This window comes from Rosa rugosa, chromosome 6, assembly GCF_958449725.1.
Source record: "Rosa rugosa chromosome 6, drRosRugo1.1, whole genome shotgun sequence".
NCBI lineage: Eukaryota > Viridiplantae > Streptophyta > Magnoliopsida > Rosales > Rosaceae > Rosa > Rosa rugosa.
The window spans coordinates 53,941,091-53,964,665 of NC_084825.1; the positions used below are offsets into that span (position 1 = coordinate 53,941,091).

Here is a 23,575-nt window from a genome sequence, read left to right on the forward strand (position 1 = left end):
TAAAGTATGCAACTTTTCTGTCATTTGAAGTTGTTCTCTGTGATCATATACGGCAGTGCCGATGCTGTTTAGTGCTATTTTTAGCAGAGAAGACTGTAAGACACTGATGTAATCTGTTTCGTTCAATATCCGGCGCCACCTATTTTAGAGGCAGAGTCATGACCTCAAGGCCTCACCAGAAGATTGGCTCCAAATGTGGCCTAGTTTTTGTGTATTAGATGAAGAGAAATAGACATGGCTCGTGAAGTGCAGATCTCAATTGGTGGAAATTGAAAGCCGAGGCCCGAGGGAGGCCTATGTAGGTGAGGGTGGCGAATGAATCCAAATCTTGTCAATGTCCTAAGCATGACCAAGAGTTGCGATTTGTATCCAGGACAAAGTTAACTTCATGAGCAGCGTGATGAAATATGATATCTTTGAAAGAAGAAGAACTTGGAGTTTTAAAGGAAATGAACTCAAAAAGAGGCAAAAATAATATGCGTCTGCCGGGAGTCGAACCCGGGTCTATTGCTTGGAAGGCAATTATCCTAACCGTTGGACTACAAACGCTAGATGCTATTTGATCGGCTCAAAATGTACTGTAGATTTTTGGTTTAGATGAGAAGAAATAGTCAAGTAGTACTTGTATTTGCGATAAAGTTAGCTTTCACGAGTAATGTAAAAAAATTTGATATCCTCGATAGTATCAACGATAAAGTGGGTGTTACGATTAACATGATATCAGCTATAGAGTTTGAGTATTAAGGAAAATGAATTCAAATGAAACCGTATATACGATAAAATGAGCTTTACGAGTAACATAATATCAGCTCGGGAGTCGGGGAGTTGGAATTTTAAGGAGGGTCTATAGGAAATTAGGAATAATTAAGCAAAAGAGAAATGCGTCTGCCGGGAGTCGAACCCGGGTCTATTGCTTGGAAGGCAATTATCCTAACCGTTGGACTACAAACGCTGCATGCTCTTTTCATTTTATTTCAGAACTTCAGTTCAACAGTACTTCTAGGTCACACCATAGGTCAAAAATTGATGAACTGCCTGCCAATAACATCTATTGCAGTTTTTACTGCTACAAATGATCGCAAAGGGACAAAAACTGTAGACTTTTGATTTACTTCCAATCTCTAAGAGGTAACAGAGGAATTAGGTCTACATTTTGAGTTCGAATCATATATAATGGTTCTTTTCATCTTTTTCTTGATTGATATCTGCTTGGGAGTCTCTATCTTTTCTTTTCTTACTCTTGTAAATCATGTTGCTGAGGTTTTTCTTTTTCCCTATTCGATTTGTTTCTTTCTCGGTTACCAAGCCTTCACATGCTAGAAGCTTTGGCAATAAAAAAGATAAAACATCCAATACTTTAGCTTTGTGTAATGTAAAGAAAGAAAATTGTAATCTGCTTAATCTTTAATTCTTTACGCCTCTCTGTTCAAAGATTCTTGATCAAAATGAATATATATTTTGGTTAGAAGTGAGGGAAATGAACACTTGAACAATGTGACAGTTGAAACTGAGGATATTATGCAGTTGCTTGAAGTTTATTAATCATAAAAGTTGAATACATCAGTCTCTATAATCATCATCACATAATGTGCATTTGGCATTGAGAAAACTAAATCACTACTGCCTTAAATTGCCATAGCTAGGCTGCTAATCACCTCAACCACCTTCTTAGTTCACCTCTGGAAGTTGGAGATGTCTCACTGTCTGTTACATAATAAGACACATTGCTTGCTTTGTGCTCTCTTCGGATTGCTTGGCCTCCATTAATCCCCTTATAATTCGGGCTCTTCAACTCGATGTCTGAAGTGCAATTAGTACCAGATTGCTCAGATGGAACCGGGAATGAAAGGCGCTTCCTTGCTGAGCATTGTTTTTCTCTGTCCTGTGTTGCAGGTCTGTGCCTTGGTGCGCTTTGTGACCGAATCCTAGCCTTGGCTGAAGCTGTTGCAGCCATGTAGTTTGGCACTTCACTCTCCCCCATTCCAACTCCATGACCGGTTTCTCTAATGTAGCAACGAGGGCTAGCCGAGTGCACTTGCGGAATTCTTGTAAGGGATGCAAATGGTGTGGTTGGTGCTTGTGGAGAGGCAACCGGATATGAGTACTGATGAGATCTTTGTTGTTGTTGGTAGTGATGGCACTGGTATTGATATTCTGCTCGTTTCAAATTGGGGGTTGGACTATAAGAGTAAGGTCTAGAGGTGTCCATTTCAACTGTTTTTACAATAGGGTCTGCTCTTTGCTGATCACAAGAAGCTCTCCCATTCTCCCACTGCTTTCTTCTTGTCCACCCATCAAGCATATTAAACTTCTCCTCTAGCTCCTCCTGCCCAAAAATTTAGCAATTATGAGCTACTTATATATAGTTATATACAGGTTTATTGAAGACATTATAACAGAATAAAAGGGTATGTGGTAGATAGATCTAAGACCTGGTTTGTGTTGGACAAGGCATAAGCAAGAGTAGTCCTTTCGCGATTTGAGGCTGCAGCTTTTTTCGCTTTATGCAACATGGCTTGAATATGCTCTAGTGTTTTTGGCTGGAGATCATCCCAATGGACCCAATCATCCTCTTCATCATCCAAGGTACTACTTTCTTCTTCTCTTGACTACAATTACATTTACACTTGAATTATAACAGAGACAATTACATCTAAGTTCACCAAAAAGAAATTATAACTGAAACAATAGCTAAAGTTTTAGTACTGAAATTAAAGAATTTTCATAAATTGCTTACAATGGACTTCCTGTCTGAGAAATGTGACCCCCATAAGCTAGAATTGGGATGATCTGTACTGAACATGGAATCTAGGCTTCCTTGATGCGAAAGCCTCTTAGTTCGTTGGTCAAGAACCCGAGCTTGGACTCGAACCAGTGCTTGCATGCATTGTAGAGTCATCTTTGCTCGCTTTCTAACATTGTGGCCTCTCACTAATGCTTGAAGCTTCACCAGCGCCTTCAACGCCCGAAGAGCTCTTCTCGCCTAGTTTAAACCCGAAACCACATTAATTATTAGTAATTTAGCATGCCACATTTTAACTAACAAGGATTAATGTCAATGATTAGTTACCAGATATCCTCTGAAGGCAGTCTGAATAGCAATGGCCGCGTAATCTCTAACGAAAATAGAAGGCCGTGGCCTATAGAGATTACAGTTACTAGAACTAGAATTAGTACTGAGACGAACAGCTTCCACCGCTGCTTGGACAGTTGCAACCGCTGCCTGAGCAGCTGCTGTCGTCGCCACGGCCATTGCAAGAGCATTTCTTTGTTCTTCAGCAGCTCCATTAGTAACAGTCTCATTATCTTGGCAAACAGGCTTTAGTAAAGCCGCAGTTGCAGTCTGAGCAGTTTCTGTGGCATTTTTAGATAAGGTTTTCTCTTCAGTATGCTGCACATGTATGACTGTTTCCTGATTCACAGGCTTCCTGAAAATCCATCTCCTTTTTCCTCTCTTCTGCAAAAACAACCCCAACAATAAGTCAGTAATTTACAGATCTCGTAGTTACAAAATTTTACAAGCTAACTTTAACCATTAGAGTAGACTATAGCACTGAAATATGTGTACCTTTTCTTCTTCCTCATGTTCTTGTAGTTCTTCTCTCCTCCTGGTGTTGCTTTTCTCATTCTTGGTGGGAGATCTGAAAGCCCTTTTGACCGCAGTCAACCATGAGCCTCCTCCTCCAGTCTTCCCCATGCTACTAAAAGCTACACATTAATGGTATCCATAGATGAACTGTAAGGAACCTTTTTCTTATAGGAGATTGTTGTTTTGAGTAGGTGGTATATATGAATGCTGAAGGTGCAGAGACTTAAATGAAGGGGAAGGAAGAGAACAAAGTATTATGTGCTCTCTGCAGCAAGTGGGTCTCTGCAAAATGTTACTGTTAAGTCCATGCATATAGGAGGCAGAGCAGGCCTTTCTTTCACTGTGTAATCACTGTAATGGTGTATATATATAAACGTTACCATATGCAGGGCAGTGTATAATGGTAAAGAGGAAAAGGAAACGTTGTGTTTTCTTGTGGCATGGAGGAATTTATTAATGGGGAGCACTGTGTCAGAGAGTTGAGACCAACATGAAACAGTAAAATGGAGAATACCTCTCGAGACTGCTGAAAGCTGAAGCAAAGAGAGGGAGGGGAACTTAGCCTTTTACTTTTGCTTTTACATGTTTTCTGTAAAAAAAATATGATGAAGGAATTGTTAAGTTTTGATGTTTTTCTCTTTTTTTGGAGCACCGGATTTAATTAGAAGGCTAGAGCCTAGTAATCTGCCTGTACTTTGACTAGTTTACTATTGTGTGCGTGCGTTTAGTCAAATATTTAGCGTTCATATTATGTTTTGATGTTTATCATGTTAGAATTAATTCAGTCAAATCAACATTATTGTGAGTCTTAACTTCGTTGAGATTCAAGCAATTTTGACTTTATAAATTGCAAAGAATTTTGCTGTTTGAATGGCTATAAAATTCATGTAAGGAGGACTCGAGTTAAAGAGAGCGATATTCATCAAACCGGTTAGTAGCAGCAACCTGAATTTTTAGAAAATTTTGACAAAAGTGAAGTTTAAATAGACGTTAGAAAATTTATTTTGAAACTTAAACAAACATTTCACTTAAATATTTGGTTAATGGAGCACAATAAAAGAACTGGTCAACTTTTGGGGGAAACTGGAAATTGCTTAACATAAGATTGGGAGGAAGATGGTCTTCTTTTGGGGATTGGGATTTTTGGGTAAGGGGCTATTGATTAAGGTTATGGGATCTTTCATTCATTTGTTATGGAATACATGAGATTTTGGGTCACTTTAGGTCCTTTTTAGGAATAAATGCAGTAGAAGATGGGATTGTTGTATTTATGTGGAAAAGGAGCAGTAGTCCATTCAATAGATACATTCAAGCTTTCTTGGATTCTCTGCTACTTTCTTTATGAGTGTTTACAGAGTAGGTGAATATTTGAAAGTAGTTGCTGCAGAAGAGTCCTCCTCATGCATTAACAAGAGGAAAGAACAAAGAATGGGCAGTAGCACTAGAACCCAGTTTGGCAACCTCAAAAACTGTAAGCCACTACACTACTATTTGAGCTCCAAATTTGTTGTCCTCAGCCTCAGGTAGCCAAATGACTCATAAGACCTTCTAGATTGTGGTAAGGTGATTAAATTGCTTAACTTATGCATATAAAATAGTGGCTAATTTCATAATCTTGGCTCTTTCCTGGTTGAAGCACAAGGGTTACTCCATTGTTGCTACTGCTAGAGATGGTATTTCTCTACCTATATTGTACAGCCAAACAAATATTATGGGTAAACATGGCTTCATTTTTTAGTGACAATAATTGCATTTTGAGTAATTCTAAGTTAAAATGATCAGGATTTGAATAAGAGCGTGATATTTTGAACAAGTTGCTTAAAAAGACAAGATCATAAACTTCGGCATTTTACTTATCTAAAAGTACTATTGAATACACAAGACTTCGGCATTTTATTCGTATCTTTACAGATTTTTTGTCTTCAATTTGAGAGATGAAAGAGGAGAAAGACAAGGATGGATTTGTACGTATGCAAAGCTTTGCACTGAATGACACAGCACACAGTAGGGGGTCGTCTGAAAATATCTCAGAGTTCAAGGGTCTAATTACGATATCACATTCTTTAACTAGCTAAGAAGAAAAGATAGATATCATGAGTCATGACATGACATCGATCATTCCCGAAAGCCCAAGAAAATGTAAGAATTACAAGTATTAGATCCAGAACCTTCACACTATCACACTCCCCATGTTCAAGGCCCTTCTCCAAGCTTCCCTCCCTTACCTATAAATTTACATTCATCCCTTCTCATTTTCACCAAGCAATCTCCAAGCTCTAGTTGGCAAGAAAACAGAAGCTTCCTCTCTCAAAAAGACTTTAGACTCATTTTCTTTCTGTGCACAACTTTGTCTGTCACTAAAACTATGGCTTCAACATTGGCCTCGTCATCACCATCACCTTTTGTGGCAAGCAAAGCATTGGCTTCAGCTAAAGCAAATGTTATTTCGCGCTCAGCCAGCTTTCCTTCACCACCACGTAGACTGCCGGCGCTGAGAGCTCAGGCCGGTGGAGATGGAAATGTTGACGTGGCTGTTAATCAGGGTAGTAACCAAGGGACTCAAATGGAGAAGAGGCCTAGCTCTAGGTTGGCTGTGGATGTGTCACCTTTTGGTAAGTAACAAAACTTGAAACTGATGTCATATGTGTAGTATCGTTGGCCTCTTTATTTCTTGGAATTCGTTGCTGTTATCACTCAAATTGTTACCAATTTGCAGGTTTATTAGACCCCATGTCACCAATGAGGACTATGCGCCAGATGCTGGACACAATGGACCGTATTTTCGAAGACACTATGATACTCCCCGGCAGCAGAAGCCGATCAGGAGGCGAGGTTCGCGCTCCTTGGGACATCAGAGACGACGAGAATGAGATCAAAATGCGGTTTGACATGCCAGGACTCTCTAAAGAGGATGTCAAGGTGTCCATTGAGGATGATGTGCTTGTTATAAAGGGTGAGCGAAACAAGGAAGAGAACAAGGACGATGCGTGGTTTAGTAGGAGCTTCAGTTCCTACAACACACGCCTTCAGCTTCCTGATAACTGTGACAAGAACAAAGTGAACGCAGAGCTCAAGAATGGTGTTCTCTACATTGCCATTCCCAAGACCAAAGTGGAGCGCAATGTCGTTGATGTAGAAATCAAGTGATCATATAGAGTCCTTCTCGGTATGTTTGTATAGGCTTGTTTACCATGTGAAATGGGAATAAGGGATTAGATGACCTAGCTAATCATGGAACATCTTTGCCGGAACAAGTATGGTGGCATGTGCCTTCTCTGTGTGAAATATCAAAGCTGAACTAATACTCAAAACTTGTAAGAGTCGAAAAGCGTGACCTTATTTTTCACTCTACCTAAACTTCCTGCGCTTTCTAATAATTAATGGTAATCATAGATTTTGTCCTGCTGATCACTGAGAGCCTACCTAACAAGTTCAGAAAATATAAATAATTAAGGTGAAAAACGTGTTGATTGCAAAGTTGATGAGTACAATTCAATCCCATAAGTTACATTATACATTACAATTAACCAACCTGGTGTGCCTTATGCCTCTATTATCTAGTTGTGACGTTCAGTGCTCACTTCCTTCAGGGATGACCTGAAGCTTAGGCTTCCAATTTGTGGAAGGATCAACCAAATTACACGGTTTAATTTCCGGCCCTGAAAATGAAAGTAACTTCTGGACTGATACTTGGTTTGTCAAAAGCTCCTGAAGCTGTTGCCTAGTTATTACAATTTTAATCCTTCTTGTTGTAGCAGAAGCTGTCCTGTTGTTTTTTGTAACAGAACCAAGAAGAGGAACCATATAGTAAAACTTCCCTAACTTCAGTTCATAATTTGCAGGGAGATGTTCTGAAGCTAATTGCTTTGATACACCTATACCTGCAGAGCCTGAAAAGCTCAACAAGACATTCTTGACAAGAATAGGTGCCCTGAATTCTAAAACTTTCCCGTCCATCTTCAGAACCTTCACAACTTTTCCTTGCTTCGGCGCAACATCCTCAGAAACAATCCGAGAAGCAGTACTGATTCTGCAAAGAACAAAACAGTTGCCCATTTTTGTCCAAGAGCCAAGGAGCTAGAGTCTATAACTTGGTGGTGGCTTTAGCTATTGGGAGTGTGAAGGAATAAAGGTGTCATCTATATAGTGAGAAAGGAGCAAAGGTGACATTAATTAAGGAAAGGCGTAAGGAATGAGGGTTTTGTTTTATGTTCTGTTGAGAAGGGCAATATGGATTGGGAGCCAAAACAAGAGGGATGGGTATTTATATGAATCTTAGAGGAAAAGATAAGGCAATTGTCAACACGCATGCACATGGTAGCTTTCAGCTCTAATGAAATTGTATTGGAAATTACTTAAGAGGTGCGTGGTAGAAGCCAAATGGTCTAGCTTTTGTAGGATGGACACTAGTTTAGACTATAAGGGTGGTTTCATAATGAGGCATGGGGGCTATGAAGATCTTTAACAGATTCGAAGTAGAAAACCACCTCATTAAGTTGGTTGATTTTTTGTACACCTTGTTTGTAAGCTACATCATCCTTATGGTGATGTCAAAGGAAGGTTAGCATACACAAGAAGAGTAACCTAACCTAATTATATTAGTAGATGACTTGCAAGTAAAAGCAATATATTAGGAAGTTGTTGATTGGATGAATACACTTTTCTTAATGGTGTTGAACACTTGAACTTATCAAATTTTTTTTTTTGAAAGGTTGAACTTATCATTTAAACAATAGAAGTTCTCGAAGTAATAAACTTGCGACGTTGATCAATCCAATCAGATTTCCTGAAGTGTGAAATTTGATTATACAATGAACTTAGATAATCAGGTTTTGGCCACTGATGTTGTTGCTTCACCAGAGTAAAATACGTTAATTGCTCAGTAAATCCTCAAGTACGTTAAACAACACGAAAGGTGTATATATATACACACACGTATAACTAATGATGAGCATTCACAGACATAATGTTACATTGTGTCTTGAAGCCTTAAATCGTTCGATCTCTAACTACTTTCTATGCCTATATGATATTGTGTCTCTCCATTCGTTAATTGTCAATTGGTGCATGTCCCGGTGAATCCACCTTTTGCTTCCTTTTTTTGGTGCCGCTGCGCACTCTTGATATATCGTTTACAAGTATGGTATTTCCTGCTTCTCTGTCTCTCTTCTCCATCACATTACTGTCATCTTTACCTCTATAACTAAAGGCTAAAGAGCTCACTATCCGTTTCAGCTGTTGATGGTGATTCTCATTGTGAGTTTGATCCAGTAATGCTGATATAGTCGTCATTTGCTGTAACAACTTGTTCAAGTATGGAATAAGTTGTACAATCACCACGTACGTTCTCTAAATCCAACTGTGACATTGGCCTTGGCGGAGACGATTGTTTAATTCCACTCTTTTCTTCATACAGTAGATGATCTCTGATAGGAACGTAAGCTGCTTTCTTGCAAAGTTGGAAAAGATCTGAAACTGCGTAACCCTCAGTCAATGCAGCTACGTGGTCATAATCAATATTGTGTTCAACTCTCTCGCCCTTCAAAATCAACTTTAGTATCTCTGCCCTCTCCTTCCTCCGGGGCATCCGAATCTCCAAGACCCGAGGAAGGCGCCATTGTATTGCTTCGTCAAGCTCCGGTGATGCACGATTACATTTACTAGTGGTGGCTAGAACCAGTACTTGAGCATGCTCATGCTTGTGGTCTGTAAAAAAGCAATCCCATAAGTCCGTGAACTCAGTTTTCATGTTGGTTTGGGAGAGTTGCCCCAAGAAACTATCCATGTCATTAATAAATATGACAGCAGGCTGGAGTTTATAAGCTAGGCTAAACACAGCAGCAATGAGTTGCCGTTTCTCTGCAGAATCACAATCGCTGAACCGATTGCTCATGATCACATTCGCTATCTTCCTTGCATTGATGAAGACGGCTCCAGACTCTTTCGCTATAAATTTGGCTGTAGCAAGCAATGTTGCTTTGCCAGTATTACTCGGCGGTGGTCCATGGAGCAAGACTCCTTTCTGTGGACCACCGAGGAGCTTGCCGCCGTGGGAGAACAGCTCAGGCCTCCGTAGTGGAAGAATCACTTGGTCAAACAAGGCTTGCTTTTTCACAGCATCAAGGTGAGAGTCACATTCCACTTCAATGAGGTCAGGGTTCATGACAATATCACAGTCTAATATTACATCTTCGTAAAGATTGGTCCCGATGTGAATGAGATCAGGACGACCAAGGAGCTTTGCGATTTCCTTCTTCTTCCGTGGCTCCAAAGCCTTTACCTTTGCATTCATAGAGGCCTTAGGGCTCCGCCTCCGGTCATGATGTTGGATCCCAAAGCAACCCCCGAAGCAACGCAATAACAGTTCAAGAAAACACCCCATCTCGATCGATCTTCAACTAGGTAGCGGAAAAACAAATAGGAGCTACCTAGGCTTGGAAAGATTTCGCAACAGCATATGAGAAAAAAAGGAGCTACATATAGATAGACTATCACATTACCCCCTTGCACTCCAGGAATGGGGCAAAATCTCTAAATGGCGTAGGAAAATATAATAATATTAGATTATAAATTATTAAGGGACATAGCCACGAAAGTTAGGAAACCAAGATCTCTAATTAGGAAAGTGGGCCACTGCGTTCTTCTTGAGAATCAAGTCAAGATTTAGGTAAGTTATGTATTAGATGTTCTTACCAAAGTAAGATCTGCAGTTTTTCCTAAACTGTAATGAAACACAGAACCAACCAGTGCAAAAAGAATAAGAATAAAGCAGAATAAAACAGCTAAGAAAAGATTTATACCACTGGCAAAATATTTTCAGTTTCTGGTCATGAGAAACATCAAAAGACAAAGATTTCGGGCACCATTCCTCCAGATTTCATCATAATGTGCACGATAAATAAAACCATTCAGCGCCTCAGAATTCCATCCAACTCTACAACTGAAAATAATCCACAAGTAACCCCTAGTAGTTGTAGGTAACAGAGATACCCAACAGCAACCAGAAGAACAAAAGCATAGATAAACACAAATACGTAAACATATCTGTATCTATGTATGCATATTTAAATATATCTATCAGCAGGAAATTAGTCCAGCAACGAAAGGCAGGTCTACTGCAATGGAGAGCGAGGAGGAGCACGGGGGCGGACAGGTGTCTTTGACGGGCTGACCCTGCATGCATACCACATAAAAATGAATAAGAGTTCCAAAATAAGTTGCTTCTATAAGGAGGGACTGAGGGAGCAGCTGGAGAATACAACAGTTCAAGCTACAGATTACTAACCTTATAGGCAGTGATCCCAAAACTACACCGCTACAGTTAAGAGCTGCAATTGCACTTTCAGCCTGCACAAGTGAAAAGAAAGAATAAGGACAAGGAGACTAACAGCAGACTACTTTTAATCTAAAATAATAATAATAATAAAACAAAACAATACTTGTTAAAAGAACAGAGATCGAAATAGTTATTCATGAGATGTTCAATCTTAACAAAGAACGATGATTTGCATGATATATTAAGTGTTTTCTCAATAATGACTAACCACAACTTACAGCATGCTTGCGCACACAAGATATTGCAGGTAAAAAAATCTCCTACTTATTTATCTGTCCATGCGCATTGAATATTGAGGTCTTCTACATAGAAGTACCCTATTAACGAAGTTCAAGTGGCAGTCTTCTATACCTTTCCCTAGTCAATTCTCAGTATGATATGAGCTAAACTTGGGGTTATCTATCCAAACTACTCTTAATTCTGCCATACATTTTTCTAAAAGGAACTACATCCTGACAAGAATGACCTTCAGTCAACAGCGGGATTAATGGAGCATTGGTTAAGCTTCTTGCTCATCAAAAGTACCCACAACTTCACCAGGTACGATGTGTTTTTCAGAATTGATACATAAAAACAAGGCAGGTAACTCTTTAGTGCACCAGGTTAGCCACTACCATAAACCTTCCACTAACTCTACAATCCCAATTTCCCGGATCCAAAACCAACATTCTTTGATGTTCAAAATTTTGTGATCATTGGCAAGTATGATAGACCAACATGGATCATTCTAGAACAGTACGCTACTGTGTTTAAACATAGACCAACATCCATATAAGAAATCAACAAAATGTATTGCACTCAGATTACTATCCTCTGATTTCCAAACAGTCTATATAAAACTTCATTATAGGTTATTCTAGAATTGTAATGAACCACACAGACTAATTGGACTAAATCACTTAACTTTGCCTTCATAAACTGTCTAAAGGTTCTAAAGAAAGGTGGAGGAAAACACACAAAAAGAGCATAATACAGTAAGGCACGAGTATTAAAAACTTTAGCATATATATCAAAAGTCATTATGTCATTACCACTGTAAACTCAACAAAACAAATACGAGTGGAATGATGATAGTCTCCAAGGAGCCTCAGGCGTTGAACCTATGCAATCCATTAAGAAAAAAAAACCATAAGACAATTACAATCTTAGCAGAAGAAAAAAAATAATATAAGTTCATTAGACAGTATTACAATTCTAGCAGAAGTATTTACAGATAGATAGACCAACCTCTCCACAAAGTGATTCAAAAAACAGTTTGACATCAGCTTGAGTAACCTGCATCGAGTGAACAACACAGTTAGACAGCTGCACCAGTTCTGTTCATAAACCACGTAAACCCGATTAGAAAGTTGAAAACTACCTTCTTGTCAATATTGGTACAATAAATAGTTCTTGAGCACATTTCACGTTCATCATCTGACTGCATAGAATAACACCAAGAAAGACAAAAGAATCTAAAATCAGCCCAGGAGTAAATGAATTGCTGTGCACATAATATATATTTCCATATAAGATGTGTGTGTGTGTGTGTGTGTGTGTGTGTGTCAGTGTGTTTGAGTGTGTCAATAACAAATAGGAAAAGTCTCGTATAGGGCTCACCCTGGGCAAAAATGTTGGGTTAACAGGTGCAATTGCAGTTTTGGAAGGCAGCACTCTTACAGGGTAGTAGCCAAGCATGGTTCCTGACAGACTCAAAGCAGCCATTGCACCTTCTGCAAGCATATCATAAAATTGTTGACTCATCAATTTATCATTACAAAACAAAGAATCATCACTATCTAGTTGAAGTATGATAGCTTTTGATAATACCTTCATCTGTAAACTCAATAAAAGCAAATCGAAGAACAGAATTAGGATCACCACATACACGACAGTCTACAACCTGTAAAAGCAGACAGAAAATAATTCAGAAGATAATCCACCATCATGGCACCTTGTATAATGAACAAGAACATATGAGGAAAATATCAACACTGCTTACCTGTCCGCAATTAATAAAGAGAGCAGCCAGGTTCTCTTCAGTAACCTGATAATGCAGAAAAGAGTGTCAATTGTACAACAACACAAGTTAAATGCAAAGGCAGACAGCAAGCCTAGAACCTAAAACAAACCACCAAACTACACATACCTGTTGGTCAATGTCAGAAACATACACAGTCCTCCTAATCATCTCCTCTCGCTGTGCCAAACTCAGCTTGTAATAGTTCCTTCTCCTGGCTTGATTACTATAGCCATTCTTCTTCTGCTGAAATTAAAACAAAACCCAATTAGCTATCCACTTCCTGATGGAAATGTACACAAAGAAAAAGCCAACAAAGTATACATATCCATTTCCATCATAAACTAACCAAACCAACTGAACAATTAGCTCATATTTCTGATCACCAAATATCCTAAAAAACTGAACTTCATCCAAGAAATTGAAAAATCCACACGTACCCTTTTGCCCATAAATCCATTCCCATTGCCGGAATTGGCCTGCAGCAACAGATTGTTAGTGTAGCCAAATCCACCAGGAAGAGCAAACCCTTGGTTGTTGGCAAGGCTTAGAGGTATGAATTCCTGAGCCATGGGATTCAACTTGGACAACAACTCTTCCAAATCCCTCATATCCCTCTTGAAATTCTCATCCCCATTGGAGCTCTGATCAGTCCCATACCCACCAGCCTTCACCATCTGATGGTCATCAGCAGCCACCCCATTGGACTCGAACCCATTTTGCATCTGGCCCGTTTGAGCCTTGTGGTTGGGGACTGACAAACCCTCCTGGCTCTTCAGCTCAGAATTGTTCTGATCATCACCACCACCACCATTGGACTGCAAATTGGGGTCCACACTCACCACAGCAGCCGAGTCCATTTTGGGTTTTGGTGGGTTTTCGAGATCGCTCTGAGCATTGGACTCCGATGAGTTATCGAAGCTCGGTGCATTCTCAGCAACAGCCATGTTTGTTTGGTTTTCGAAAACACGTGAGACCTTTATTTTGATCCGAAACAGCTCTAAAGTACGCAACTTTATAACACCAAACTACCTGCAAAATAAAACCATTGATCAGAAACTACAAAACTAAACTAGATCATCATCTTGTTTCTTTGTTTAATCCAGAAACAGAACAAAAAAAGAAGGGAGGGATCATTTTTTGTTTTTTGGCTTACCAGAGAAAGAGAAAATGAGAGAGAGGCTTATCTAGAGCATCAACTCCATTGAAATGAAACAAAGCCCACCTCAAGATCGCTTTAGTATAACAGATTGAGAGAAAGGCCAAGCAGAAAAAAAAGGGTCTGCAAAGACTGCAAATTTGATAAGAGAAATTGGTAAAACAAAGCAGAAAGCACAGATCTTTATTCTTTTTTTTTTATAAATATTATATATTTATTCAGCCAAAAAATATATATATACTCACTGATGATGAGAGTTTGAGAGAGAGAGAGAGAGAGAGAGAGAGAGAGGGAGAGGAAAAGGGTATGTGTTTTTTGTGCTTGGGATCGTCCGATTATTTTTGGACCCTTCTCTTCTTCACAACGTACCAAAATGGTGGTGATGATTATATACTGCTCTTATGATATGTGGGGAAGAAGACCCACCAACCCCAATTTTTTTTTTTTTTTTTTTTTCGGGTTTTGGAGTTTTCAATTTGGCAAATACAACATGTGTTTTGTGATGATCTTAAATTTTTGTTTATATTCTGACATGCATGATGCATGTATGACCTACATAAACGCATGAGATGGAATTTATGAGAGGTATATTGTAGAAAATGGAAAGATTTTTAAACTATTTGGATATACATGATGCTATTTTTCAAATTTGGTAGTGAAAGAAAATCCAAATTTGCTTGGTATTTAATAATGAGATAAAGAGAGTATCCATTCTAATTTGGAGGTGAGATTATTCTCTTAAATTGTTTCCTTTTTATTTCTTACAATTGTTGAAGATAAAGTTTGTGATTTGATAGAAAAAGAAAAATATACGGAGATTTCAATACTGGAGTGGTTGGTATAAAGCTCTGCAAGGTTACCTTGTTATATCATATTCTTGACAGTGACGTTGACAATGGAAGCAAAACATTTTGGTCTTTTTTTATAGTTTGATTAAGTTAATTCTGTTTCGTAGTTTTCTCGGTGATCAAAACAAACTTTGAATTTGATATGTTTGAAAAAATCCTAGTTTGTTTGAATATAGTTGATACAACCTATTATTGGAAGTGATTTTTTAAACATAACGGTTGTGCAAGTACCTTTTTACTTAATAAACTTTTACGATACTCATGTTATGTAATTTATCTCATTATGACCATTACGTGTAACGTGTGCAAATCCAATAATTTTTGCAGTACAGACAACTCATTGCATTTTTATGATCATATATCAAACTGCTTAAATGAGTCATTGTGTGTAGAGACATGAATATTAATATCAGTATCATACTCTTTTATCGGAGCCTGGTAGTATCTTTTTTAAGCACACTATACTTTGGCATTAGAGTGTAAGGAGTAACAGTTTATTTTACTATCATAACGTACTTATTTCATGTTGTATTTTGAAGAGGGCCAGTACAGCTACGGCACTATGATGTGTTATATGTGAAGAATGAACAATGTCAAAGTTTTACATAGAAGGTCAGAAAATACTCTTGTCGTGTTCGTATGAAATGTATAGAATGGAAAGATAAGCAAATAATCATGTCACCAAGTAACAATCTTATCGTATTTATGATTGATTACTAAAGCCGTATTGTCACATCTTTGAGAAGGGAATCACATCAATATCATGTCCAACCATACAAGTGTATAAATCTTCCAACTTGAATCTTGTACATTTCTTTGTCCTAGTTCATTTTTCAAAGCAATCTAAGAAATTTAAAATCCCTCATTATTTTATTTATTTTCATACTTAACTACACTAAGCAATCACTTGATCACTAAACTCATTACTTATTGGTGAAACAATAATGTTTGTAACCAACATGTGATTATACTTTTTGTTTATGCATATTATATAATTTTTGGTTGGCAACCATTGGTGTAATAGAAATAAAAATAAAAAAGTTAGTCTCGTTTCCAATTCATAGACAAGGAGGGAAAACACATTGTAGATTACGGTCAATTTTATTAATCAATCATTTTCAGCAATAACTCGAATGGCATGGTTAATATGCTTAGACATAAAAACAAATATAATATTTCAATAACGTAAATAACACGATAGTTACTACAATAAAAAATCAATGCTTTAACATTGTTGTTTTTAAGTTACACTATATTATAATCAATATTCGTCCCAACAATAACCGATTTTGTCAATTTATTATTGCCTTCTCAAGCAACATAGTTTGGAGTGCTTGATTGATCCTATTTGCCTTGTAAATAGTTTGGCATTGCTCTTAGTAGATCTAGCCCCAAATCATGCTAAAGCACCACCCCTAATTAGCTAAATCTCATTCATTCATTTTGCTTGTGGACCAGGAAATGATGGGGCTCTCAATGCAAACATTTTAATTGTCCTAAATTTTTCCAACTCCTCAAAGAAATTATTACGGTAACGTCGGAATCCAAGTATTATACTTGTATTATACGACCACTTACGTATCTACTTCTATACTTATTTGGTTATGGTGGAATGGTAGAAGATCCGACTTGTTCAAGCATTCCGATTCCTAATATAAGCAAGCAATTGCAGAAGCCAGTCAAAGCTAAGCTTTTGTTTTCCATACATGTATATCCATCGCATTTGAGAACCTTCCCATCACGACTCAATTAGCACATGTGTGCATGGATTGAAGAACAAAACACAACGTCGTGTTTGGGCTTGAAAGTGAGCAACATACAACTTGATCGACTTGGAATGTTGAAATGGAGGGCTTTCTATTCAGATGGTCAACACAGAGGAAAACAAGAGAAAGTCAGAAAGTTTGAAAACCCTCCCAAGTCTCAATGGAGTAGGATGAAGGAGAATAAGAAGCCAAATGCAAGCATGGCTTTGACGAGTTTAGGTGTTTCTGCGTGCATTCTTGAACTATCAAGAACTTATAGATTACGATTGTTTTAAAATTCTAGAAGGACAAGATTGGAAAAAAGAGAGGAAGCGACCTATATACACAAGCCTTTGGATTCTTGCTTGATTAGCGGAGTAATATTTTACTCGATGACTTACGGTGTCAAATGCAACTTTCCAAACAAAGAGTTTTGAAGCGAAAAACAAAATAAAAACAAAGAAACAAGGTCAGGTATTTATCAAAATAGCAAAGCTTATAATTTGCTCGTCTTCAATCCTTCGAAGCAGTCGTCGCAATATAGTGGACTGAAATAGACTGCGTTACTCAATAGTAGCTCAGCCCACTTTTGGGCTCAAATTGGGGACACTGGACCTTTAAGCAGAGGCCCTCCATAGAAATGGGGTTACATACTTAATGTTATATCCGGACTCTAATATTGGGCCTAGGCCCAAACCATCGAGCCGTAAAAGAGGTCCAGAATTTTACTCTCACACATTTTTATATATCAGGCATTTTGCCCTAGCTCTCTTTCACTTTCTCTCTTCTCGGCGTTTCGAAGTTTCAAGCTCGAACGGCTCAGGCGCCGGCGCTGCCCACAACCGCACTCTTCACCTCCGAAGCTTCTCCGATTCGTCTCCAGTGTGATATTCGTCCTCTTCCCCTCTTCAATTTCTATGCATTAACCTTTTTAGGGTTTTGAAATCGCTGCGTTTCTGTGATTCTCTGCACTATCTGCTAGGTTTTTAGTCGCTGGTAAATTTTGGAGAGTATTTGAGCTAGGTAGCCAAGATTTCATTACGTCTTTGATTGAGGATGAAAGCGGCCTTGATTATCTTGGAGGATTTTGGCTTGGATTCTACATTTGTGTTCTTAGGGCTTAGTTTCTGCTTATACATTTCGGCAGTGAATTCGGTTTCTTGATGTTTAAGAGATCAAGAGTACTGTGCAAGAAGACGTTTTAAACTAAAGAAACACTGTCTGCATGGCTTTTATGTGTAATTTATGAAAAGCTGATTAGCAATCGAGTCGGGGAAATTGGAAACTGCATCATTATTAGAAACATTACCATGATAAAACTGGTGATTGGTGCGTAAATTCGATGAATAATGGGATCCTTGAGAGCACCATGGACATGGTTTATGCAACACTGGAAGTAAGTGTAAGATAAATGGGAGAAATTTAACTTGTTTTCTAGGGTTTTTGTTTTTTCGTTTTTGTTTTCCAATGCTCTTAAGAGAGCTGAATAAGGTAAATACATAAATACATGCCAATCTTGCCTGATCTCATGACACAGATGCTTTGTTTATGATAGATGTCAAGCGCTTGGACAAATATGAGCTTTGCAATCATACATAGGGATTTAGAGAGGGAGTGGGAGAATCATTTTGGAGTTATGAGTATAATTTTTTGTTATTGGAGATTCTTGCTCACTCTCAGAAGATCTATACATCTGCTAAAATTCTGGAGAGGATGAGGAGTTCAAATTTTAATTCAATATAATTATTGCTTTGGAGCATCTTGGAGCAAATGAGCAATGGAGCTTGTGGAGCACGGCTCACCTCGAGGATTGCTCTCTTGGTTTGCTTCATTGTTTGGTTTTGCTTTTCTTTTCTTTTTATATTGTCAACAGAGTACATGAAGATGATAACTGGACACCAAACTAGCAGATTTTTACAAATTGTTGGATGCAATATTCACATGAATTATTTCTTTGATTGCAGAAAATTTGCAGCAGCCAATCTTTTGGTCTCAAATATGAGTGGACGATTTTCTCGCACAATCTATGTCGGCAACCTACCCTCAGATATAAGAGAACGGGAGGTTGAAGATTTATTCTACAAGGTTGTCACCGAATTATTTACTATATATTGGTTGTTCGTATATGAGCTTCATTTATCCTTAATAATTTTTGTTACACCCTGTATTTTGGTATGTCAATAGAAGTATAACTTATATCATTCTCTTTGGAAGTTAAATCTGATTTTACAAATTACACATTATTATTTGAGCAAGTGCACACAATAATTTTCCATGTTTGATTTACTAAAAGAGCACAAGCTTAATTTTACATGTGTTATGCAGTGTCTTGCTTTTTAACATGACGAGGTTTATAGATCACTGCTTGCAACTTTCATTTCTTCTAGTTGTTTATTTCTAAATTTTGGTTAAGGTGTCTGTTTTAGTTCACGAGGTTTGTGCAGTTCATTGGCCTTGATGCAAAAAGTTTTTGATATATGATAGTATGTGTTAAAAACAAGTATGAAAGAGTTCTTGTAGCACTTATTAGATAAAAAAATGTTCTTTTCTTTTTCTTTGTGAAATTATTTCACTTATTTGAAATGAATTGTATTAGTTCTGTCTGTTCAGCATCCTAAACTTGATTTTCCTCTGCAGTATGGCCGCATTTTGGATATTGAATTGAAGGTTCCACCTCGCCCTCCATGCTATAGTTTTGTTGAGGTACTTATTGTGCTTTGTGCTCTGGATGTATTTGAATGAACCTTGATAGTTCTCTAATGGACTATATGTTTGGATTTCAGTTTGAGAGTTCTCGGGATGCAGAAGATGCAATTAGGGGTCGTGATGGGTACAACTTTGATGGCTGTCGTTTAAGGGTACTAAAAAGTTCCTGTTATGCTTCTGGCTATAAATTTATTTTTCTATGTTGTATTGTGGTTTCTTCGTGGTTTATTGATTTTTTGTTTGTCCCCAATACAGGTTGAGCTTGCCCATGGTGGTAGTAGGGGCCCGCCACCTAGTGATCGTCGTGGTGGATATGGTGGAGGCAGTAGCAGAGGAGGCAGCAGTGGGGGTCGATTTGGTGTCTCACGTCATTCTGAATTTCGAGGTGTGTCTTCTTCTAGGATGCCTTACTTGGTTGAATAACAATCCGGGATATGTTTAACACGTGCTTTCCATTAAAAGTTCACGTACGTTTAGTTTCGTACTGATTGATGTATATTTGCATTTGATCCAGTTATTGTTCGTGGCCTCCCTTCTTCTGCTTCATGGCAAGATTTGAAGGTTTGTTTATGTCTACTCCCAAACTTGTGCACCCCATTTGTTTTGTATTCTACTTGTAACCTTACTGATTATTGATTTCAGGATCATATGCGAAAAGCTGGTGATGTGTGTTTTGCCGAGGTTTGTCGTGACAGTGAAGGTATAGTTTTTACCCTATATTTTTAGCAATTGATACCTCTACGCTAATTTGTCAATTTACTCTACTGTTCAATTTATTTCTGAACTTAAGTTGATCATACATTTCACTTGAGTGTCAGAGTCAGATATGCATCCTGAGGTGTTTTTTTTTTTTTGAACTTAAATGAGATTCAAGATCCTCTTATTAGGGAAGTGCAAGGATTTGTGCCTAATACTGACCCCCTGCCTAGAAATTTTCTTAATGCAAACAACCCTTTCTGCTTTGTTTTTATCAGCTCCGATGTAAGTTGGCTAACTGTAGTGGCTTATAGAGAAATTTTTTTTTAAAGAAAACTGTTTATGTAGACCAACAATATTCTATAATTAGTACCAGATAAGTGTCTTCACTCTCCATGCCATCATACTCTAGAAAAGCTATAGAGTCATCAGTAATACTTAAGATCTTATGAAAATACACTAGCATGCAATTAATGGTTATCCTAATTTTCTATGAGCTGAAATGTTTATCTGCTTAACACATGAATTTCCTGCTTTGTGTTCAGGGACTTATGGCTTGGTTGATTATAACAATTATGATGACATGAAATATGCTGTAAGTTCAACTACAAGACCTTCTGCTCCCTTTATAAGCTCCACACTAATTCACTTGCTTACATAATATTTTCATTGTTCTTTTTTCAGGTTCGGGAACTTCATGATACTGAATTTAAAAATCCTTGGGCAAGATCTTATATTCGGGTAAACCTTTATCTTTGTGGAAGTTTGCTAGGGTGTGCTTTATTTATCTGGTTGTTTGAATGATGTGTAAATATTATTTTGCAAATGATTTATCTTTACCATGGATCTTGCAACATGTTGCTGTTAAGGTTGATGGTGCGAGTACTCTGAGTTCTCTATTCCATTCCTGATTGTAACCTGTAGAAATATACTTCTCAAATTTCTGACTTAGGTTTGTCTCACAAAATTGTTCTGGCAATTGTTTGTGTACCAACTGGGCAGGTTAAAGTGTATGAAAGCAGCAGTCCCTCTAGGAGTCGGAGCAGAAGCCGTAGTGTAAGAAGGAATAAGAGGTATTGCGCTGTCGTCCGCCAACTTATCTACTATTAGTGTTATTATTTTGCAATTACTTTCTCCTTTTACATCTTGTGATTCGTTCTGTATAATGCAGCAATTCTTTGGAGCGATCTGTTTCTAGATCAGTTTCAAGATCTAGGTCTGCATCTCCGGTCAAACCTTCCAGGTATTTGGCTTTGGCTTTATAAGTAATTCTTACTCTCTTAATTGTATTTGTTTCTTTTTTTTGTTTTTTGTTTTGTTTATGATGTCTAATACATGCTTTTATAAATTTACCCAATGCAGGCCAAGATCAAGATCAAGATCAATGTCAAGATCAAGGTCAGGGTCTCCCCGCCCGGTAAGTGGAGTATATTCTAATGTACAAGTTCATGTGTGGCATAGTATAGGCACTAGTAATTTGAAAATGGAAGGTTATTTTTTAGTTACGGATGGAATAAAACGAATAACCTACATTCCTACAACATCCAAACACTGTATTCTTGGAAATAATTGGACATGCTTGGTTGGACTTGAGTTTAAACTTGGCTCTATAGAAAGTAGAATTAGAGAGATATTGGTTGAAAGTTTTGCCAATTTTTGAGTTAAAAACCTTGGCCTAAGTTAATAGCTAGACATATTTCATTATGCTAACTTAAGATTGATATATTGCAGGCGCGGTCAGATAGTGCTTGATCCTCCTGGCAAGTCATCCTTCCAAGGTGTATGGGTGTTAGGTGCAAGAATTCAAATATCTGAGGGGACTTGTTGAAATTTTTTTTTTGTTTAGAACATTCATTGGCTTTGGATTATGGCTGCTATTGTGTGTTTATTTGTCCAGAAAAGAGCGATAATGTCTAGTGATTTTAATTTGACCATGAACGGGGTAAGACACTATCGGGGTGTATTTTAGTATTAGTTAGTTTTGTGGACTTGTTGCGTAAGATTGACTTGAATAAATAAGAGCTATTCACTGGACATCATGTGAATTTGCGACTGTATCGTTTTATCATTCATTTTATAATCTTGGGACCTCTTTTTCCTTCTGAATAATAGCGGTAGATTTCAGTTCACTGTTTCCTTGTAACATTGTTGTGGATTGAAAAAAATCGTAGGTCTTCAAAAACGATTTAGCTACGTGATATATACTTTTGTTTGTTGAAGGTTTCAACTTTATTTGGTCCCTTTAAATGAAATGGAGATCCTTTATCTAATTTGTTAAAAAATAACTAGCTAAAGAAGAACAAAGTAGTTAAACCAATCAATATCATATCGTACATAAAAATTACAATCAGCCGTATGCCTAGGGGTGGGTTCGGTACGGTACCGGACATTCAAGCCCAATACCATCTACCGTACCGGACATTCTTGGTAGTTGGTACACAAAATAGGCTACCATTACCGGCCACAGATTTTGGTATACTGAGATAGTCGGTTGGTTGGGCCTCCAAGCGAGTTTATAATTAGGCCACAATCCGGCCAGAGCCATAGAATTGAGCCCAAACCAAAGGAGTAAGGAGAATGTTTAGGCTCGCTAGGCAAGGCAAGCCCAGATCTTGCAGAGTCAATCCCAACCCGACACCACCACCTCTGCCATCCCTCCACCACCGCCGGACAGCCACCATCCGCCGGCCCACCACTGTCGGACTAGCACAAGGAGTTACAAGGAAACTATCCCCAGCCGCCGCAGACCTAATTCACCACCACCCAGTCCGCTGCTTCAGTCGCCGACCCTAAACCAACAACTATCCACCTTTGCTGCTAGTCGAGGCTTGGTCGTCACAACTCCCCTAAACCGACGGTCGAGATCCGTTTCAATCTCCTTCGACCCCAAACCAGCAACCAAGATCCAAATCCCAACCCCTCTAGGTCTGCAAGATCAGAAAACCCACCCCCAGCGCCCCTGAACTCTCCTTCCTCCTCCCATCTACCATTGTTGCCTATGGCCAGAGCTCGTTCGATGACAACGGGAGTGACAGCAACAAAGTTTGAGGGCTGATGAGCTCGGATTCGAGAGAGAGTGAGGTCTCCGTCTGAGGGAGTGACAACGAGAGAGTTTGAGGGCTGGGGACCTTGGGTTTAAGAGAGAGAGGGAGACTGAGGTGTCCGTCTGAGGGAATGAGGGATTAGGGATTAAATATGTGGTACGGTACGGTATACCGTATTTCTGTAAAATTCAATATTAGTACCGTACCAATTACCCCATCTCGGTTCGGTTATATCGTACCGCAACTTCGGTTACCGAAATTGTCGGCTACCGAAAAACTTGGTTTGGGACGGATACGGTTAGCTGGTTTGTCTCGGCTGGATCTGCCAGCCCTATATGCCCATGCAGTTTCATTTTCCGTCCTGTAAATAGGACCTTTTTTCCCTTTCAAAAAAAAAAAAGCTGTAAAGGAACATAATTGGGCTAGTAGTGCGCCCCCGAAAAACCAGCCCAT

General features: G+C 38.4%; 6 protein-coding genes and 2 non-coding genes across 13 annotated transcripts; 2 read left to right on the forward strand and 6 right to left on the reverse strand.

The window, feature by feature from the left end:
* Positions 1-477: 477 nt before the first annotated feature.
* TRNAG-UCC (transfer RNA glycine (anticodon UCC)) lies at positions 478-549 on the reverse strand. The gene has a single exon. It is a non-coding gene; the product is annotated as a tRNA-Gly (tRNA).
* A 331-nt stretch (positions 550-880) lies between these two features.
* On the reverse strand, positions 881-952 carry TRNAG-UCC (transfer RNA glycine (anticodon UCC)). Its single transcript has one exon. It is a non-coding gene; the product is annotated as a tRNA-Gly (tRNA).
* Positions 953-1,517: 565 nt separating this feature from the next.
* Positions 1,518-4,095, reverse strand: LOC133714873 (protein IQ-DOMAIN 17-like). Its single transcript, XM_062141139.1, has 5 exons — positions 3,569-4,095; positions 3,071-3,457; positions 2,738-2,983; positions 2,433-2,609; positions 1,518-2,326 (listed from the first exon to the last, which is right to left on the reverse strand). The coding sequence occupies exons 1-5, from the start codon at positions 3,695-3,697 to the stop codon at positions 1,652-1,654; spliced, it is 1,614 nt and encodes a 537-aa protein (XP_061997123.1). The 5' UTR covers positions 3,698-4,095; the 3' UTR covers positions 1,518-1,651.
* A 1,737-nt stretch (positions 4,096-5,832) lies between these two features.
* LOC133718013 (small heat shock protein, chloroplastic) lies at positions 5,833-7,000 on the forward strand. Its single transcript, XM_062144798.1, has 2 exons — positions 5,833-6,201; positions 6,306-7,000. The coding sequence occupies exons 1-2, from the start codon at positions 5,955-5,957 to the stop codon at positions 6,734-6,736; spliced, it is 678 nt and encodes a 225-aa protein (XP_062000782.1). The 5' UTR covers positions 5,833-5,954; the 3' UTR covers positions 6,737-7,000.
* A 27-nt stretch (positions 7,001-7,027) lies between these two features.
* LOC133718014 (uncharacterized) lies at positions 7,028-8,235 on the reverse strand. The gene has a single exon (XM_062144799.1). It carries the CDS (start codon positions 7,643-7,645, stop codon positions 7,160-7,162), a length of 486 nt encoding a protein of 161 aa, XP_062000783.1. The 5' UTR covers positions 7,646-8,235; the 3' UTR covers positions 7,028-7,159.
* Positions 8,236-8,435: 200 nt separating this feature from the next.
* On the reverse strand, positions 8,436-10,229 carry LOC133714876 (uncharacterized). The gene has a single exon (XM_062141143.1). The coding sequence runs from the start codon at positions 9,969-9,971 to the stop codon at positions 8,841-8,843; it is 1,131 nt and encodes a 376-aa protein (XP_061997127.1). The 5' UTR covers positions 9,972-10,229; the 3' UTR covers positions 8,436-8,840.
* A 136-nt stretch (positions 10,230-10,365) lies between these two features.
* On the reverse strand, positions 10,366-14,466 carry LOC133714874 (polyadenylate-binding protein-interacting protein 12). Of its 3 annotated transcripts, none has more exons than XM_062141140.1 (12): positions 14,329-14,466; positions 14,081-14,215; positions 13,365-13,956; positions 13,054-13,170; positions 12,907-12,951; positions 12,735-12,807; positions 12,525-12,637; positions 12,286-12,345; positions 12,153-12,200; positions 11,957-12,025; positions 10,875-10,936; positions 10,366-10,762 (listed from the first exon to the last, which is right to left on the reverse strand). In XM_062141140.1, exons 3-12 carry the CDS (start codon positions 13,869-13,871, stop codon positions 10,702-10,704), a joined length of 1,155 nt encoding a protein of 384 aa, XP_061997124.1. In that variant the 5' UTR covers positions 13,872-13,956; positions 14,081-14,215; positions 14,329-14,466; the 3' UTR covers positions 10,366-10,701. The 3 variants fall into 3 exon arrangements, with proteins under 3 accessions (XP_061997124.1, XP_061997126.1, XP_061997125.1); XM_062141142.1 differs by having other exon boundaries at positions 13,054-13,167; positions 14,329-14,465; XM_062141141.1 differs by having other exon boundaries at positions 14,081-14,206; positions 14,329-14,433.
* A 2,940-nt stretch (positions 14,467-17,406) lies between these two features.
* LOC133715589 (serine/arginine-rich splicing factor SR34A) lies at positions 17,407-22,176 on the forward strand. 4 transcript variants are annotated; one of them, XM_062142126.1, is made up of 14 exons: positions 17,413-17,558; positions 18,232-18,497; positions 18,641-18,761; positions 19,314-19,379; positions 19,460-19,534; positions 19,638-19,767; positions 19,897-19,943; positions 20,025-20,082; positions 20,624-20,673; positions 20,763-20,819; positions 21,081-21,151; positions 21,250-21,321; positions 21,441-21,495; positions 21,810-22,176. In XM_062142126.1, exons 3-14 carry the CDS (start codon positions 18,675-18,677, stop codon positions 21,828-21,830), a joined length of 789 nt encoding a protein of 262 aa, XP_061998110.1. In that variant the 5' UTR covers positions 17,413-17,558; positions 18,232-18,497; positions 18,641-18,674; the 3' UTR covers positions 21,831-22,176. The 4 variants fall into 4 exon arrangements, with proteins under 4 accessions (XP_061998109.1, XP_061998112.1, XP_061998110.1 ...); XM_062142127.1 differs by lacking the exon at positions 17,413-17,558 and adding an exon at positions 17,566-18,072; XM_062142125.1 differs by lacking the exon at positions 18,232-18,497 and having other exon boundaries at positions 17,407-17,558.
* Positions 22,177-23,575: the final 1,399 nt, after the last annotated feature.

Coding starts and splice junctions, on each gene's coding strand:
- LOC133714873 (XM_062141139.1), bottom strand. CDS start 3,697: ATGGGGAAGACTGGAGGAGGAGGCTCATGGTTGACTGCGGTCAAAAGG. Junction 2,610..2,737: donor TCTCAGACAGGAAGTCCATT/GTAAGCAATTTA, acceptor ATGTAATTGTAG/TCAAGAGAAGAAGAAAGTAG. Junction 2,327..2,432: donor CCTTGTCCAACACAAACCAG/GTCTTAGATCTA, acceptor ATTTTTGGGCAG/GAGGAGCTAGAGGAGAAGTT.
- LOC133718013 (XM_062144798.1), top strand. CDS start 5,955: ATGGCTTCAACATTGGCCTCGTCATCACCATCACCTTTTGTGGCAAGC. Junction 6,202..6,305: donor TGTGGATGTGTCACCTTTTG/GTAAGTAACAAA, acceptor ACCAATTTGCAG/GTTTATTAGACCCCATGTCA.
- LOC133718014 (XM_062144799.1), bottom strand. CDS start 7,645: ATGGGCAACTGTTTTGTTCTTTGCAGAATCAGTACTGCTTCTCGGATT.
- LOC133714876 (XM_062141143.1), bottom strand. CDS start 9,971: ATGGGGTGTTTTCTTGAACTGTTATTGCGTTGCTTCGGGGGTTGCTTT.
- LOC133714874 (XM_062141140.1), bottom strand. CDS start 13,871: ATGGCTGTTGCTGAGAATGCACCGAGCTTCGATAACTCATCGGAGTCC. Junction 12,952..13,053: donor TTTCTGACATTGACCAACAG/GTATGTGTAGTT, acceptor CTGCATTATCAG/GTTACTGAAGAGAACCTGGC. Junction 10,937..11,956: donor GTTTTGTTGAGTTTACAGTG/GTAATGACATAA, acceptor TCACTTGTGCAG/GCTGAAAGTGCAATTGCAGC.
- LOC133715589 (XM_062142125.1), top strand. CDS start 18,675: ATGAGTGGACGATTTTCTCGCACAATCTATGTCGGCAACCTACCCTCA. Junction 19,768..19,896: donor ACGTCATTCTGAATTTCGAG/GTGTGTCTTCTT, acceptor CATTTGATCCAG/TTATTGTTCGTGGCCTCCCT. Junction 20,083..20,623: donor GGTTTGTCGTGACAGTGAAG/GTATAGTTTTTA, acceptor CTTTGTGTTCAG/GGACTTATGGCTTGGTTGAT.